Genomic DNA, 16,594 nt, shown 5'->3' with positions numbered 1-16,594 from the left:
GACGGATAAAAAAGAGAGTATGACATTAAGGAAAGCTGCTAACTGTGAAATATATGAGAGGTTAGCAACACACTTGTGTATGTGAGTGCCTCTAGGAGGTACTTTAGATATTGGTGTACTTACACATGTATACAATGTTGAATGGTTTTAGGGCTTGTTAGGCTACACTACAGTCAATACTTAATTCACATACCCTTGAGATGAGCTCTCCAACCATGCCGCTCCATGTTCCGTTGGCTCCAGGAACGCCGTACAGCCCGTCCCCCACCAGCCGGATGCGATATTTAAACTTCAGAATATCGGCCAGCTCCTTCAGCATGTCCACACAGAAGCCTTCATAGCGGTCATTTCCCTCCAGTTCTTGGTGGTTCTGTCGCAGCATCACATATGGATTCTCCTGAAAAATGCACATAGTGAGCATTTTAGACCGTACAGGCCCAATGGACAATTTGAAATGGTAGTGAGACAAATCAAGATGGAGCATAAACAACATACTACCTTACTGCAATATTGGCGGGATTGTGGAATATGAAAAGTATGGACATTTATCAGACTGTTTGTTGGATTTAGTCCATTCTTTTAAAAAGATTACCTCTTTATGTACATTAAGTGCAGTACTAAAAAGCTGCAGCCTCCCCTAAAACTTTAACATGATTCTTTAACAGAGCGTAACTGCCATTTTACAGGTAAAACAGCGGAAGGATCCCATCTGCAGCTTGGAAGTCATAGTTTACATTAGGTTTACTGCCCAAAACTGAGTTTTGTAGATGAGAGGCAGCACCTGGCATTTAACTCGGGAACACACAGGAACTGGTTTTCCAGCAATAAGTGGATAAGAAACAAAAAGGACACACACTCACACACCAAAACACAGACCTATTTACAACCTGTCTTTTAGAGAACCAACTCTCTGTTCGGCTGTCTGTTTATTTATGTCGTGTTTTGTCATTTAGTTGTTGTTGTAGGAGGATTTAAAGAGCCTTGCAATAATGTATTTTGGAGCCACCCTTTTCGTGCCATTTTTCAAATAATGCAACTGTCAAACTGGTGTGCTCAGGCAGCACTACATCATAAAATGACAGCCTTATGTACCATTTTGATGCACTATCCCTGCACTCAGCTCGTGAATTCAGCTACAACTAAGACTTACTCTGGCAACATGAAGTTGGATAACAATGATTAACAAGTCAAAGCATTTCCTTGTGCTGACGATTTAAGAAGTAAACACATGGAAAAATGCTCTATTTTCCTTGTCACTGCGTAGACATATTTCTTTGGATGTTTCCTTACAACAGGTTTATTTGCTTTATATGCAAAAAATGTACATGCTCACAAATGCTTGTTTAAATATCTGTTTGTTAAAAAGATTGTTTACAGCTTCAGTGCTTTCAGCGGAGTGTGCGTAATTCACTACAGGGTCGTGCACATAAGCCACCAAAAGATGCAGCTGTCAGGAGGCTAAAGCATGAGCAGTAATGTTGTGCTGCCGTATTTGAAAACTGGAATAGAAGTGAAATTGTTTTGTCACAGCCAGAGCTGGAAATGCTTATTTTGTGTGGTCGCTGGTTGACTCGCGATTGATTGTCCTCACAGTGGAAAGCCACAAAAATACTAGTTACACAGAAATTGGAAACATTTGAAAAGTTGGCGCACATCAGGTGGCACAACTGTTACTGTGACTTGCCCTGTTGTCATAGCAACCTTTTCGGTTCCACCTGTAGCTGTGTACAGAGGGGGGCTCAGATGACTTTGACACTGGACTGAACGGCTTTTCCTCTTTCTTGCTGCATCACTGGACAGCCTCCTGCTCTGCTATGATAAGAATGAGAATAAAATGACCACTGATCGACTCTCTGTCTGCATAACTCTGCACCTAGAATCTGCATATGGATTCAATGTATTTATCCAGGCTCACAGGTCGATTAAACAGACATGCTGTACAGTGACAATGGCCTCCAGTGTATCATAGGAACAAAATGAGAGTTGTGAGCTGCATGAGTTTGCTGAAGGATACGCTTAGATTTTATATTTTTTAAACTTACTGTTTTTCATAATGTCAACAAATCCCATTTGACCAAAACTAACAATGAACTAATCCTACTCACTATAGGTCTATAGCCAAAGCCCACTATAGCTAGGTTATTACAATTCAGGAGGATTCTGCTTTGCAACAACTCCTCCAGAATGCCACATAAGTATTTTCTGATTCACACCACTATGCACAGGATTACACTGGTGTTTATAAAATGTAAAAGTTTTCAGATCTCACACAATTTTGGTTAAATTATGATTAGGTTTAAAGAAAGATTAATACCTTAAAATAAATATAGAGAAAATTCAACGAATCCCTCTTGAGAAAGCAGTACACTACAGTGGATAGGAAATACTCTTTAATGGAAGAAATGTGACAGAACCAGTTTGGACAGCCATCTGCCTTGACTATGTGGACCTTGTGGTCCGTTTTGTGTTTTATTGACTCATTGATCCACCTTGATCTCCCATTTATTTGCTCGATAATAAAGTCAGACTAGCGCCTCTATTGCTAAAGCTGTTAAAGAACTTTGTCAGTAGTACATTTTTTTTTCCAGGGCATCTCCTCTACGAGACCCTCTGTCTGAGTAATGTTACAGTGCCTATCTCTATGAGAAAAAAAGATTTAGACTTTCAAAAAAAATGATATACTTTTTTTTTGAATAGAAGCCTCTGAGCCATACAGAGAGGAAAAAATACATTAAACAGTACATTAAAAATGACATACTGAAGCATTTTTGGTTTAGGTAGATATTATTGTGATATATTGACTATATATAGAATATTGTCAGCCTTTAGTAGAAAATAAAGTGTATCGTAACTCTGAGGCAGTCATGCTATTAGCAAGTTAGTGAATTTATGTACCACTCCAGTACAACTGTCCATCTCTTCATTAACTCTTTAAAACAGCAGTGTGTCACTTCACTGGTCTAACGTAACATCTATGCATGTTCATGTTTCAGCTTGCATGAGCCACAATATAAATGCTAATTTCAAAGCTTACAGCCAGCTGAAGCTTTTCAAGCTCAGAGTCAGACGTTTTCACTCCCCTTCCAATTTCCGCAACATTATTACACAGGATTCAAAGACATTTTGTATATAACACAAGCTGGACTGGGTGACAGTGAAGAAATGAAGTAACACACAAACCTGCTACAGTCTCTTGATACCTCTTCACACCTACATAGTAGCGGAGCACTAATGTGCCTTAGTGAATGTACGTTTGTGCCCTACTATAACACTTAATTATGCAAAAAATTGCACTTCACTCTCCAGCTCACCGTCTTGTTGATTTATGTGTATGAAGAACAGCAAAAGCATTATGTATTTATAACTAATGGCCTCCATCACTAGAAAACTCAATCTCTTCAAGTGAGGCTAGAAAATATTGCCATTGTATCTTGTTTTCCCTCCATCCCTGTGTGTTGACCTGGTTAAGTACAGACTAATCAAATCTGACTTGACATCAATCACATCAGTAAAAAAACAACAGCAATCAATAACACAGAGACTGCCTGGCTGTTATCAAGCCAAAATGTCTTTTCTCCTTTTTTCTTTATCATTTTTCCTGACTTTCAATTTGTCTCTCTCCCTCCCTAAGCTCCAGTTGCTCTTTAAAATGTCCGGTCAAAACCACCTATTAACTGGACCTGTGCTGGGTTGCAGATATGGAAACACTCTTAAAAGTTGTTATATCTGATGCATTTCATACTGATCCTAAAACTTCTAAACACGGACAAAAAAATCAGTGAAAGAACCTCTTCTATTAGGCGCCTCCATGAAGCTGAGAGCAAAATCATATAAAAATAACAATATAAAAGTATGAAAAGTCTATACAGCAGTATGAAAGTGCTGTCTTCCATGAAGGCAACATCACAAGGAAATCCATCTACCTCCTTTTGCACACCACAGCAAAACAGCAATAAAGTTATGAGTTTGAAGCTATAAAGAAGTGCAGACTTTTAAAGCAGCTTCTTATTCCCAGGCCACGAGGAGTCTGGCTGTGGACTGATAACTTTAGAAGAAGCAGCACAGTCTTACATATGCACAAGCAAGTTTACACATGCATACACACACACACACACACACACACAGAGCACCAGGTGCACTGGTGGGTGTTGTTCACATTCAACTTCATACACCACAGTAGAGTTTCCCCTTTTAAAACCTCAGGGTGTTCATGATGTCTTCACACAACCCTCCACGTTTTCCTCAACCATTTCCTTATCCTTAAAAGTGGCTCTCCAGAGCCTAGCAAGCTGGTAGCAGGGATACAATTCCCTCATAGAGCTTTAAAGTCCTATTTGAAAAAAGCCTCAGAAGCTCTGACAACATTCATAAAACCACTAGGTCATTAGAAAAAGGACCAGGTCATATCATTTTATTACACAAAGCAATTTCACCCAACTGTTTTGTGCTTGGCTTTAAATAAATAGCAGAGAATAAAAATGGACTTAAAACAAAACAAGTACACACACTTTTTAAAAATAAGGACAGATCTTGTGTCTGTGTGTTCAAACTCATGTCTCAGTGCCTCTTAGCCAATGTGCCATCGTAGCTGCCTCAGTGTCTGCTTTTATCAGTCAACACGCTGTGCACTGTTGAATTCTTCCCATTATTTATGTGAGTGGCTATGAGAGTATTCAGTGATACGAGGGTAGTCCAAAGGAACTTTTTAGAGTAGGTATAATAAAAATGAGTCTTGAGTTGCATTTTAAATACTCAGGTGACATGATTATCTAACAATGACAGCAGGCTGGCGCTAAAGACGTATAGCTTTGATCCGTTTAATTTCTCTCCGAAAGCATCTTAAAATCTATGACCACTAAGTATGAACAGAAATCAAGCACCTAATTACAAAAATTCTGACTGTTTAAAAGATGTAGTTTTAAGCCAAAGCCCCAGATACATCAACGGCTTTCGGCTTGTCCCTTCACGGGTTGCCACAGAGGAACATGTCCTGAACATTCATTTGACATGATGTTTTACGACACATGGCCTATATTCGGGCTCGGGACAGTGACCAAGCTGGCCCTTGGTGGCTGGGTGGGGCCACACCAGGTGGGGTGGGATTCGAACATGCAGCCTTCGGCATCCCACCCCCTACTGAGCCATCATTGGCCCTAGATAAATGATGCCAATTTTAAAACCATAAATTTCATTACGTAAACTGTGAAAGGTTCATGTTTAAGAACCAGCTCCAATGAAAGTCAGTTCACCCTTCATTAGTAAGCCATTCTTTGATGTCCACTTCTATTTTTTACAGACTCAGTCCTCATGGTCACGGATGATTCCAGTCTGCTGCAAATCTGTGGAGAGATGTTCTGCTGTTTTTCACATACGATTCTTTTCAGCTGCTCTTTGCTGAAGGGGATTTGGTTCTGCTTTACCTTTCAGTTTAAAGGCAGGAGTTTGGTCTTGCAGTTTTGTGAGTAATGGTTTTCTTCTTGGACTGTGTTTTTAGAGGATGAATTTGTGTAGTGTTTTTCCCACTGTCTTATCTGCCAGTGAAACACAATTTTATTTACCTCTCCACTTACCTCTCCATAGACGTGAGGACGTAGAGGTGCTGCAGTGATCACAAACAAGGCTGTTTAATGGGTTTGTGGCATAATAATCAACACATAATTACATAAAGTCAATGAAAATGTATTTCCTTTTTTCAGTAAAATAAGCAATGTGTGTTTGTTTTAGTAATTTGGGATGGAGTGCTAACAAGATAGGGATTTCTTGCCTTTTTAATGACACCATCAGTTGGGTTGTGTTAATGTAGAGTTGGTTATCCATATTATTTATAATATATAAGAGTAAAAGAGGCTTCAGAAGCTTTGGTCTGATGTTCTATCAAGTTCTTGTGCATTGATATAGCTGCTTGGAAGTCTAGTTAATATTATTGCTGCTCCTTGCTCTCATTTTAACGTTAGGATCGTACCTTGGCTGAGAGGTCCCCTCGGAAAGCAACACAATACCTGCTCCTTTATCTATGATTGAGACAAATATAGTGGTTACGTAGTAAAAGAAGATAACTGTAGACAGTCAGCAGTAAGAGACACAATGCAAATAACCTGGCATCAATTGAAAATGCTGAATGCTGCTTAAATAGCTACTATATTTCACAACACCACAATACCACACATACAAAAGAATTTTATCTCGAGGAAGCCAAGAACGGGTTTTTCTATTACATCAGTGTGTTGTTATTGCAGTGTATAAACATTATTTCACTAAGACTGCAACAAACCCAATAAAGGATTACAAACACATGGTTTGTGGCCCTGCAGTAAAGTGATTATCAATTCTTTTGTTTCTTTTACTGTTTTTTTATTCCCCTGGAGCTGTTTGTCAAATTGATGTGTGAAGGTGACAGCCAGGCTTAGGTGTAATGAAACTGCTCTGTAAAGGCCAGGTGAACGAGTCAGGAGTGCACACGAAGGCACACGTACACACAGTTACCATTCACCCAAAAATGCCAGGAAGAGAACAACCAATGCTAATGCAAATGCAAACAAACATACACAGACTCTCTGACCGGGGCTACAGGTAAGGAATTCTTATGGAGCATTTCAGCTGTGGCTCTTCTGCCGCCCACAAGTGAGATAACAGCGACACAGCAATCACACCGTGATGAATGAGCTTTGATAGGCACTGAAAATTGCTCCTAGGTGGCTTCCGAAGTTTGGTCCAGGGACTCTATATCTCCAAAGTGAAATCAAAGCTCTGTGCTCAGCCAATTCTTTCTTTCACACCCTATTTCTGTTGTGAAAATGTTGTCTCATTTGTACTCCCCCTCAACCTAAAACACACATACACACACACATTCTCCACATCTCCGATCCATCCCCTACCCCCGTGCCCTTCCCCTTCTGTGTGAAATGAACCGTTCCATCTGAAACCCAATCAGTCTCAATGAGACCAGTGAGTTGTTCAGTAGCAAAATATGGCAATATGTCCTCCTCTCATTCCCACGGCTCATAGCTGATAAGCCAGCCACTCAGAATAACACATTGGGCCAATTGCCTCTGCTTACAAGCTACTTTGTGTCTTATCGTCTGATTCATCACTGAGGAGGAGGAGCTGGGCGAGGGCCATGCTTGTGTGCAACTGTGCTTGTGTAGGTATGTAGTGATGAACAAAGGCATGTAGCTAAGTGAAAATGCAAACAATTTCCTCAGTTTCACCATACATCTATTCCCCTCTCTGATGTGTAATAGCAGCACATCAATATACAGAACAAGCATCGAAGTCACAAAGCAGTGAGCTTATTGGCAGAATTCATCTCACGAGGTCTGGAATACATTTGTACAGGTAGGTGTTTAATTGGTGAGCAATTAATTACTGTTTTGGATTTTAATTGTGCAAGAATATATTAACTGACAGTTGCAACATTGCTGTGACATTTCTATTACTGCACATGTTCAGAGTTTCCTTTCTCTGTAGATTTTCATCTGGTAAGTTCACCATTCCTTTTATGCAATGTTTTCTGATATATCTGCAGGGATATTGAGACTACAGAGGTCATTGCTTTAAACAAAGAGCTTGTCATATAGCTGAATGGTGTCTGATGCACTGACCCTGCACACCTTCCAATGTGTGCCAGTCTACATATCAAAATTGTTACCACTTTTAGGAAGCACGAATCCCACAAGAATGCCAACTTCCTGCAGCATCAACTAGGTGTCCACAGGGATGGAAACAGCAGTATTTGAGTGTCTCTAGCAACCCTTTATCACTCAAACAACCCCTTCTATCACTTTGGTATGGACAACTGACTGTGACACCATAAATGTATTTGGCGGAGAGACTGTCCCAAAGAATTTAAATCAATGTGTCGCAACTACAAAAACATGCAAAAGACTGTGAAGGTACAGGTAAGCTCTGATAGAATCAGGTATAGTCATTTTCCTTTAAGGGATTATTGGACAAAATGTTGTGCACTAGTGTGTTTGAACCTGTAGCTCTGGCAGAATTCTTAGGCTGAGTCATTTTGATTTTATAAAACATTACCAGAAATTTTGAGTGAAATAACTTTTTGATTGGTTATTTGAATCATAAATCAGACATAATTCATCATTATTATATTAATGCATTTATTTAAGTAATCTATCAGACACCTAACTTGCTTGAGTTGTGCTGCAAAATCGCTCCATATCAACTGCTCAAATAAAACCTTCACTGAGGAAAGATTGCTGGCTATTAAGGAAATTGCTTTAAAACTGTAGCTCTTGTAACAGGTAGCATAGTGAGGGTAGTAAGAAGTGGTGCTCATAGGATCTATATTTACAGCAAAGGCTTAGAATGGCTGACATGGTGAATTATTAGCTCCTGCTGATACGCTGTGATGTAGCCTCATCTGAAGTACTCAGGGCAAAACAATTGCGCAGCATCAGTTCCTCTGATCCCAAGAGGACTGAGCTTGGATCTGAAACTACAAAATGGGTTTTTTGATATGGTAATTGTCTGTCAGCCACAGAATGTCAGCCACGTGTGGATCAGCCTAGGAGTTGAGCTAATACAATGTCTTTGACTAATGTTGATGTGTGCATACAGTACAACTTACCAATATTGTCGTGACAGTAAGAGTAGTATTGAAGAGGGTGTCTGTCACATTGATTGATGGAAGTTTTTTCTCCATGGACAGTCCACCCTCAGAGTGCCACAGGCCAATCTGCAAAGAGACCAAACACACAAATATATATACAAACAGATCAGTCACTGCGGCCAGCAAAAAGGCCACTAGAAACAATTTGTGCTTGATTGCCTCCTTGTTCTCTAAAAAAGGGAATCAGTGTGACCTTCACAAAAGTTTGTGTAAGACAGAAACAGAGCAGTGGACCGATCACCACCGTGTGAGACAAGGTTATAACAAAAGTTAGTGAGAGTGCAGAAGGAAACAAAGACAACATGTGTGTCTCCTTGAGGAGAAAACACAGGGCATGTGTTCAATCAGAGGCAACAGAATGCATTCATTAAACCAATTACCGGCAAATCCTGTGGCGCAGAGCCACATTCTCATTCTCATTACAGCTCGAGTGGGGATTCACACCTCTACCTCACACGGTGTCTTTCCTCCCATCCCCTTTCAATCTGTCTCTGCCATCTCCTGTTTAGTTCATTTATTTGCTCGACCCAAGTTTGTGAATCCATAGCTCCATGATGACACTCTTTGTGAGCAAAAGTATTTATAAAAATACTTGCCTCTTGCTACTTTCAGATACTCTTTCCACTTAGTCACCTGCCTTTTACAGTAATGGCACTGACAGGAAAAAAACCCATGGCGATTTCCTTGCTATGTCCTTGAAGGATGTACATGGCTCCTCTAATGGCCGGGAAAATTCTGCAACCATACAGTCTAATAAAATATGTCCAAGTGCATGATAAAGTTAAAAAATGCAAAGTGGGCTATGGAGTCAAGGAGTGATTTCTTAATTATGACATGACAGCAGAGCTTTGATGCCTTCGGTGATTTCCACTTTCACCTGTGCTGTGGTGTGCTCTTCTTTATCATTCATACTTAAAATTGCAATACATTTTCACTGGTGATTAAACGCTAATGTGTTATGGGATGCTGGTGACACACAATGGGCAAAACTATCAGCAAAACAATTTTCGTGGTAGTTTCTCAAGCTATCATTTTATTTACGCAGCTGTCATAATATTCCTGATCATAATAATCAACCTCCTTCCATTATGAATATTATGTAGAGAAAAAAAGAGCCAATATAACATCTATACTAGCCTTGATACATTGTTGCTGTGATTCAGTTCATGTCACCCAAATGAGTCTTGATTACATGCTACAAAAGCTTTGGGTATGTTCTTCTTGGTTGGAGTCACACTGGAGAGGATGAACTGCTGGATAATCAGTGATTAAGGTCTGATAAAAACATCTACAGTAAACAAAGCCCCCCAAGCTGGGTCGCAGACTGTTTCAAGGCTAAACTGCTGAAAATTGTCAAAGGATTTCAGCACATTCATGTTGATCAGTGCCTACATTTAGAACCCGTTTAACCACTCCCCTAAAAGCGATGATGAATTTTGAGCTGAGATATAAAAAGAAAGAAAGCTCCCAGAATCAAAGATTTCCTTTGAGAGTCTATGATCAAAAAGATTTTGTCTTCCATTTCCTCTGGTGTTTTGAGAAACAGCACCTTGCTCACACAAATAGACTACAGCTACCCAACCCCCATCTACAACACACTCCACACTCTGCTGCTGATGGCCTCAAGAAACAGAGAGGGAGAAAATGTGAACATACTGCAGTACAACCAAAAAAGGACCCGTGAAATATGGTGCTCAGCAATCAGTGTACACAATCAGTGGTCAAAGCCTGCGAGGTGGGAGTCTGAGGCTTGGCTGAACTGAGCAGATGTCACCAAAGGTCCGAGCATGAGGGTGACTGTGAGTGTAATGGGAAGGGGTGGCACCCTGACTCCTGCTCAGGAACAGAATGTGGAGATCAGAAAAAGAAGCATATGCTGGCCCTTTTGGTGGCCCCACTGTCATCTCTCTTTGAGTTGGGAGGGGGATAAAATAGAACTGCACTGTTTGTGAGTCACTTCAACTAAGAGCAAAGAAGATGTATACAACAGCTAATGTATGCAGGAAACTACATTTGAGAGCAAAAGCACTGTGACATTTTTCAAACTGACTGAAAACCTTTAATCCTGTAATTATTCTTTTTAAGACTTGCAAATGTGCAATAAATTACACTTCGTATTATTGATTTGTGCAATAAAAGAGGATACTCATTATATAGCACAAATAAAATGGAAAAAAAAATAACAACAGAGTGTTCGAAAAGTTTGTGAAACACTAATACACAACAAATTAAATTGATGAAATATTAATCAGAGCGCAACACAATTAGCCATTAATCTGAAAGCCAGGAAAGAACACCAGTAATCTGACATGTCATTTCCCTTGCAGCACATTTTGCAATAATTCTGTACAGTAGGTTGTGCACATTCTAAAATGAAGGGGCCCCTAACCATCACATTAATCCTGGAGAAAAAAACAGCATTGAGCTATTACATAAAACCTCATTATATACACAGCACAACCTGAGAATCTATTAGAGTTATCCACTTTTATCATAGCAGGCATACTAGACTGTGTGCGTGCGCGTGTGTGTGCATGTGTGTGTGTGTGTGTGTGTGTGTGCGCACAACATAAACAGCTATAACAGGATGTTTCTCATTTCCAGTTTCATTTATTTGGTATTTACAATGCAATTACAATAAATAACTACCATGCAGCGCAAGCAATGAATCTAAGAAACAAATTCATACAAGGTTTAGACTGTTGACTAATACTGTGCACTATTTATTTTTCTGAGAAAAAGGGAGGCAGGAAGAAGAATAGACTATAATAAGAGAGGGGGGAATAGGAGAGGAGCATAAGGAAAGGAGAGAAAGAGAAATAGAAAGATGCAGGGGGATGTCAATCACTTACTGAGTAGATGCAATGAGGCTGGAGAATGGAAAGAAAATCAATGACAAAGTATGAGGAGCAGCCAGCAAGGGAGCCTGAACATAAGGCAGAGAGAACAAGACAAAGAGACAGAAGCTGAGAGACAGAAAAGACGGAGAGAGAGAGAGAGAGAGAGAGAGAGAGATGGTTTATGCAAGTGCAAAGTAAAGGGAAAGAGTGAAAGAGTAAGGGAAAAAAGAGAGAGAGGGAGACAGACAGAGTGACAACAAGTGGAACGATGTGCCCTGTGAGAGATTACCCAGGGTTCTTTTCTGCAACCTGGAATTACAGAACGAGGAAAAGATTACGGTGGCTGTTCACTGAAGCATCAGGATTGGCTGATTTTCCTGTCAGAAAAATGCCGTTTCCAGTAGTGTGTGTTGAGACTGTGACTGTGACAGACACATCCATCATATTTGGGAGAAGCAATAGCTACCATTATCAAGCATAATGTCATACAGCCCACTTACACTCAGGATAAAGAATTCAGGTGTCACGGTGCTGCAAATGAGTTGAATGTGTGTCTGCGTGTCTCGCTCTATGCTTGCATGTGTGCCTTGCTGCAGTGCAGAGGCAAAATATCATCTTGGACATTTGAGGGTGGACTTTTATTGCTCTTTTAGCATATGCTATAAGCTCGGCTTGACAAAAAAATATGCTGTGCCTGGTTAAAATTAAAATTGAGGACAGTTATTTTATATCCAGAGCACACCCATTCTCATAATGATCATCTGCCTCACATTGTTCAAATGACAAGCAAAGGCACTGTGTTTGTGTGTAACCGTTATGCATGTTGTCTCCACAGAATAGTGAGTGGGATCTTTTTTTCTGGTATGAGTCATCACCAACAGGAATGAGACTAATCAGGGTGGTGCCGTAGGCAAACTTCAGGGGCTAGACAGACACAGGTGGTGGTGTAGGTGATTGGCACTGCCATACAGTAAAGAGAGGACTGGGGAGTGCACTCAGTCGTGACTCTAGCGTCGAGTGAAGAAAGGGAGCTACAGACCCATTTTAGTCCTGCACTTTCCTTGCTGGTCAAAAAGTCTCTAATTAACCAAGTAACACTTCTACAATCTGCTGTGTCATAACAGTCTAAACCGTGATTTAAGCTGTTACTTCCAAACACACAAAAGCATCACGTTACTCTGCTAGGCCAGTGTGTACACTCAATCATTGGCCATTAAAGTGAATAATGGCATTGCTTGTTCTATTGCTGTAAAAAGACACAAGCTCTGAGTTGAAGAGGTCTTTCAGGTCTTTCAGCTGTAAGAGCAGATTTCCAAAGCAGAGCTGCATGTTCTCCGAGTGCTGCATCCCCTGAAGAGCACACGGCAAACAATGGATGCCCTTACAGCTACGGTCCCTGCTGAGCCTCTGCACCCTGACATTACTGACTGTCCAAATGTCTTCATCTCCAGCAGCCATGTTACTGGCAATATTGCTATTCCTACTTAATGCCAGCTCTCTACTTTCCTGAAAGTGTAGCATGAACAGGAGAGAATCTTTAAAACATTAAATGTCAAGATTTAGGAGTTGATGTGCCATCATTTATAGCAGAAAAAGGACCGTGTTTTTAGATATTATCACACAGTCATTAATGTTTGGTTTAACTCTAGTGCTGAACTGAAAATGCTTATTTACACTGACTGGGCTTTTTAATCCACTGTGTATTTCTAAATGTCCATAAATAAGTGTTTTTGTTACTTTTACTCCCTGCATATGAGTAGCAAGCTAATGTACAGTATATACAAAGCAGGGTGTGTGCAAGTTTTTTGTTGACTGTTAGCAAAAATAATTTAAGGAAATGATGATGATAAGACAAAATATGAAGTAGGAATTTTCTAAATTATCTACTGGCAGCTAGGAGAACAGAGTTTGCCAGAACGAATGGAAGAATACCTTTAAGGTTTTAATGCATCTATGGTTATTCTGCAGATACGTTTTATTAGGAGTCTTGGTAGGAATTCAAGAGTGCACTGTGCAGATTGATAAAAACAGAGACACAGAGGCAAACTTGCAGGCACACAGGCACAAGGCACTCAGGCACATAGACATAAATTTGCATGTACATGCATATTACACACACACACACACACACCTACACACACACACACACACACACACACACACACACACACACACACACACACACACTCGCGCACACCAAGCCAAGCAACACATACACAGTCTCACCCAGCCTTGAAATCCGTTAAGACTGGGGGATCTTGCAAAACAGCTCTTCCATTCTGCTTTTGATCTATTCCCCATCTCCAGCTTGCAAAGTGCAAACTGAGAAAAACAAAAGAGGAAAGGGGACTGCTGTATGTCTCCGAGAGACCAAACAAAGGAGAGAACTAGAGACACACAGAGGATGCCGGTGTGTGCAGTCTAGTGATGTGAGTCTCTGTTTCAACAAATCCAGTATGAATTTCAATATGCAGTCGCATTTTCAGCCAAAAGACAACTTTGAGCAGGTTGACGTTCCACCATGTTTAAATTAATTTTTTTTCATCTCATACTGCTTGTTTGGTTGCAAATCAACATGCTTTGCTTTGCTCAGAAGATGTGGCATCAGGAGTGATATGCAGCTAAAGGCAGTTGCATCAAACCTCGTCTTTGACCAGTTTAAGATTTTCTCCAAGCTGATTGAATCTCAGTGAAGATGCAAGGAAAAAAGTGAAACACAAAAAGGACTTCAGGGGGATTATGTCAAAATATGACTAATATGATTTGTAAACAATGCTGCCCAGCTTTCCTCCAGTCTCACACACTTAAATCAACAGCCATATCGTGCAGCTGGCAGTCTCCACTGTTCCATCCTTGCTGAAAATGACTGTATCTGTGTGCATGTATGTCCTCAAATACAAGAAATGTCTTTGTCAGTTACCATTAGATTTGTATACGCATGAATATGTTGTACTAAACCTTTGAACCAAAATAAAAGCCATCCATATTGGACCAGACATTCTAATTATATGACTTCTGATTAGTATTCATTCACATTTGAGAAAATGAAATGAAAACAAAATGAGGAGAAATCTAATGAAATAACTTGAGTCTTTTGCTAGCAGACAAGTTGATTCCTCATGAAATTCATAGTTTCTCTGACCTCCAGGACAGTCTGCGACACTCAGGACATTTAACTCATAACAGCAACGGTTTTATGTGCAATAAACTGGAAGAGACAAAGCCACTCATAAACCAATTCATGGCTTTGCAAGCGAATATCACTGACATTATCGAGAGGGCATGTGGCTTTTATGCTGTAACTAAACTTTTTATATTGGTTTCCTACGTACACCCGAACACTGATTCTACAGACAGTTTACACGATGATAGGATAAAAATAAAATGAGAGACCGGTAACACCAGAGAGATTAAAGCAACATAAAAGAAAAGAGTTGCTCTAGGGAGGACCAGACATGAAAAAATGAAGTGAGCATGCAAGTTTTGTTTGAGGAAGTGATAGAAAAGATGATACTGAATTCACACTCTGAGCCTCCATGCAGATGATTCCAAAGTCTTAATTCCCTGCTGGAAAAGAACTGGGCACTTCAGTTCTCACAATAAAATAAGATGGCACATAAACAAATTGAAAGAGAAACTCTGTTTAATGCATGCTCTTCAGAAATGAATGGTATTTGACATCCTCCAGCAACATGCCGCATTACCAGTGACTGGAAATGTGAACTAGAGTATAATGCAAATGAATATAAACACACACCATCAACATCACAATAACAACCAAAAGCGAATCTCACACTGGCCCTGATGTGCTTTTGAATACTGGTATTGGGATACAGCTTTCCGTGGATAACATACTGTATAAAACAAAGTACAAATATAAAAACCCAGGAAAGAGAAGAATTCATTTTCTAGCAGGGTTTGCAGTCCCTTGATCTGATCCTCAGAGATGCTGTGCAACGTTTCAGGGACAATTTTATTTAACAGTGAAATAGTACAGCTGCATCGCATACTGGAAAATAAACACTGACTTTATAACACCGCTATTTCTTTTCCCCTGCTGGCAAGTAGCAGTTTTTCATTTTATTCTTTGTCCCCATACAGTCACTATTGTATACCTCCTTTGTTGACTACAAGACTGGGTACCACCAGGAACATTTTCTTCGCATATTATTTTCACAGCCATTTTGCAGGACTATTTCACCCTGAGCCTCTACTAAGTTCTGACCCTAATAAAGGTCCATATAAAATGATTCATGGCCAGACTCAATTTGTAGGCCAGGAATTGATATAGAACCCCAGAACACCTTGTTTTAGGAGGACACCTGGAGCACCTTTACTTCATGATTAAAACTTTTTGCCACACAAAACTAGCTGCAATTATTAATTGTAATTACACAGCTGTGCAGCATAGCTACTCTGTCTCCAATACAGATGACTCCCTCACTAGCACAAACACGCAATCAAAGACTGAAACATGCTTAAACTGCACAGATGGAAGACATCAGATACTGACCTTGGTCACTAAACCTTTACTCTAACCTTAGTGGGAATAGTTCAAGCAGCAGCTGATGAATATCAGACCCCGATTGCCTATCAGACCTGGTTAAGATGTACTCATCTCTGCCAAAGCCGGAGGCAGAAAAAACATCTAAGCTAAGTCATGGTGTGCAGAGCTACACCAGACTGCTATGATGTCCCTCAGAGGAAAGAAAAAAGATGGAGGCATTCTTGAATCTGTCAACCTGCTGTGCACCACCCCACACCTCTCATCCCTTTACACTTTTCCTTTTTTCCACCTCTACCTCACTGTACCTGTCACTTCTCTCCCTCTTTTCTTTGCGTTGCAGCAGTGGAGACAAATTGAATTGAGTGCAACTGCAGTAGTGGGGGTAGCTGAAGTAATAATGTTCTCAGATATGGGGTGAGAGCAGAGAAAAGAGGAGGGGAAGAAAAAAGCAGATTGCCCTAATAAACGGGGGGGGGGGGGGGGGGGGCACTGACAGGTAATCATAAATCTAATCGAAAAGCATAAGAAAATGAACACGCTCAATCACCCTTAAACTAGAGAAAGCCCTGTGTAAATAACACAGCACAAATCATTGAAGCGTTGCACATGCAGTATGTG

At 40.3% G+C, this 16,594-nt stretch overlaps 1 protein-coding gene across 4 annotated transcripts in view; it reads right to left on the bottom strand.

The window, feature by feature from the left end:
- The window catches only part of grik4 (glutamate receptor, ionotropic, kainate 4), a 262,717-nt gene that overhangs the window by 20,421 nt on the left and 225,702 nt on the right, over positions 1-16,594 (bottom strand). For 3 of the 4 annotated variants that reach the window (XM_067508671.1, XM_067508670.1, XM_067508669.1), the window contains 2 exons: positions 8,588-8,695; positions 194-397 (listed from right to left, as the gene is read on the bottom strand). In XM_067508671.1, the coding sequence (XP_067364772.1) occupies positions 194-397; positions 8,588-8,695 (312 nt within the window). The remainder of the gene's footprint in view (positions 1-193; positions 398-8,587; positions 8,696-16,594) is intronic. The other variant, XM_067508672.1, reaches the window with a different exon arrangement.

This window comes from Channa argus, chromosome 6, assembly GCF_033026475.1.
Source record: "Channa argus isolate prfri chromosome 6, Channa argus male v1.0, whole genome shotgun sequence".
NCBI lineage: Eukaryota > Metazoa > Chordata > Actinopteri > Anabantiformes > Channidae > Channa > Channa argus.
This window is presented reverse-complemented; position numbering and strand designations above follow the sequence as displayed.